This window comes from Merops nubicus, unplaced genomic scaffold (assembly GCF_000691845.1).
Source record: "Merops nubicus isolate BGI_N331 unplaced genomic scaffold, ASM69184v1 scaffold39962, whole genome shotgun sequence".
Taxonomy (NCBI): Eukaryota; Metazoa; Chordata; class Aves; order Coraciiformes; family Meropidae; genus Merops; species Merops nubicus.
Genome location: NW_008592291.1, coordinates 1 through 1,980, shown reverse-complemented (window position 1 = coordinate 1,980; position 1,980 = coordinate 1). Strand labels below are relative to the sequence as shown.

General features: G+C 58.3%; 1 protein-coding gene across 1 annotated transcript in view; it reads right to left on the bottom strand.

Moving 5' to 3' along the window:
- Positions 1 to 1,977, bottom strand: part of BCL9L (B-cell CLL/lymphoma 9-like) — a gene marked incomplete at its 5' end in the record, with an annotated part of 6,908 nt that extends 4,931 nt beyond the window's left edge. The window contains 5 exon segments of the mRNA XM_008935102.1: positions 8 to 382; positions 384 to 458; positions 578 to 706; positions 1,110 to 1,194; positions 1,943 to 1,977. Coding sequence (XP_008933350.1) covers positions 8 to 382; positions 384 to 458; positions 578 to 706; positions 1,110 to 1,194; positions 1,943 to 1,977 — 699 coding nt within the window.
- Between the last annotated feature and the right edge of the window lie 3 nt (positions 1,978 to 1,980).

Sequence of the window (1,980 nt, the reverse complement as noted above, 5' to 3'; positions counted from 1 at the left end):
CGCCCACGGTTTGGCCAGACGTCACAAAGGACTCTGCCCCCCCACCACGCAGCAGCAGACGCTCAATGTCCCGCAAGGTCTGCAGAGAGCGCTCTCGGTGCTCCAGCTGCTCCTTCGAGAGCCCTTCCGAGTTCATGGGGTTCCTGGGGCCCAGGCCTGCCTGCCCATTTCCTGGCATCCCTGGGCCCGGGCCCTCTCCGAGGAGGTTGGAGCCGGACGTGGCGGAGGAGTCCACTTGCCCGGGCTGCATGGTGTTGGCGGACGCAGTGGGCGTATTTGGGTGGTTGCTTCCAGGCTGGGTGCTGCCGCTGTTGTTTCCCAAACTGTTGGGAGTCAGATCCCTCCGGGCATCTTCACTTGCCCCTTCCTGGGGCAGGCGGTGGCGGGGGAGGCTGCGGCTGTGGCTGACTCGCTTGAGGTGCCGGTGGCTGGGACTGTGGAGTGTTGGCAGCAGGAGGGTTAATTGGAAGTGGCTCAGCAACCCCCAGCACTTTAGGAGCTGGTACCTGGCAGAGAAAAGGGAAATAAACAGGAAAGAAACCTAGGTAGGTGTTCTTCCCTGCACCCTGCAGGAGATCTGTGGCGGGGGAGGCTGCGGCTGTGGCTGACTCGCTTGAGGTGCCGGTGGCTGGGACTGTGGAGTGTTGGCAGCAGGAGGGTTAATTGGAAGTGGCTCAGCAACCCCCAGCACTTTAGGAGCTGGTACCTGGCAGAGAAAAGGGAAATAAACAGGAAAGAAACCTAGGTAGGTGTTCTTCCCTGCACCCTGCAGGAGATCTATCTGCCCCCAAAAACATGCCCTGTGGTGCTCAATGTCGTTCCTTGTGGGGAAGATGCATGCCCTGTTACACACGCTGGAAACCCACAACCAGGTACTCTGCCCATGTACCTGTGGGTCCAATCCCAAAATTTTCACAGCAGCAGCCAGGACTCACTCCAAAGAGATTCCATGGCAAAAGCAGCTCCCCACCCCATTGAAAGGGCATTCTGACAACCCCTTCTCCTCCTCAGCTGAGCCTGAAGCTGGGAGAGAACGGCCACATTGGAAGGGGAGGGTCAGCAGTCAGCAGCACGTGCTGACAGAAGCGTTTGGTTCATAGCTGGTATACCTGGTCTAGCTTTGCCCGCGGGACATTCTGCTGGTGGTAGGCCAGAATGGAGTCAGCTCGGCCCTGCAGGACAGCTTCTGCAGCTCTGGGGAGAGAGCACAAACCGCTTGAGAACAGGCACTGTGTCCCACCCCACCCATACCAGGCCCCAGGTGCCACCTCTGCTCTTCAGTACTGTGGGAAGAGGGAAACCTCTGGAGATCACAGAGTAGGGGAGATATCCTCAGAGCCCTGTCATATGTCCTACACAGACCTCAGTAAGGTTCTCCAACTGACTGAAATTCTCCTGGAATTTCCCTCTTCTCATGCCCTGCGATGGGCACTTGGCTCTGCCTTGTGCCTGCTGGCCTACAGTGGCTGCCATCAAGATGCTCTTGGATTTGCCCCACCAAACTTGTGGTATACCAGAGCTCTAAAACTAAACAGCCTTGCTAAGACTCTGTGGCTGAGACAATGCAGGGCAGAAGGGAGGAATTGGGTGGACAACAGGCATTACCCCTATGACACCCAACCCCTCAGACACTTCCGGATCAGACCAGCAGCCCCTACTGCTTGGGACGGGTCTTTTCATCGGACACCGACCGCACGCACTCCCTGCCGCGTGCTGCAGAGCGCAGCGCCGGGCGTTGCTGGGAGGAAGTGCGCATTTAAGGCAGAGTTTGGCCACCAGCAGTAGCTGCCAGCAAAATTCTGAACCTCAGGGGAGACCCATGCTGTGCAACCAAAGAGACACCCCTCTGCTCAGCTCTCTCGCACTCAGCTGTAACACTGAGCAGGCAGGAGCGAGAGGCCAGCCCCACACCAGCGGAGGGCGGACGGGGTTTACCGCTTACGTGTTAGCGAGGTGCGTGGTGAAGACATAGACGAACTG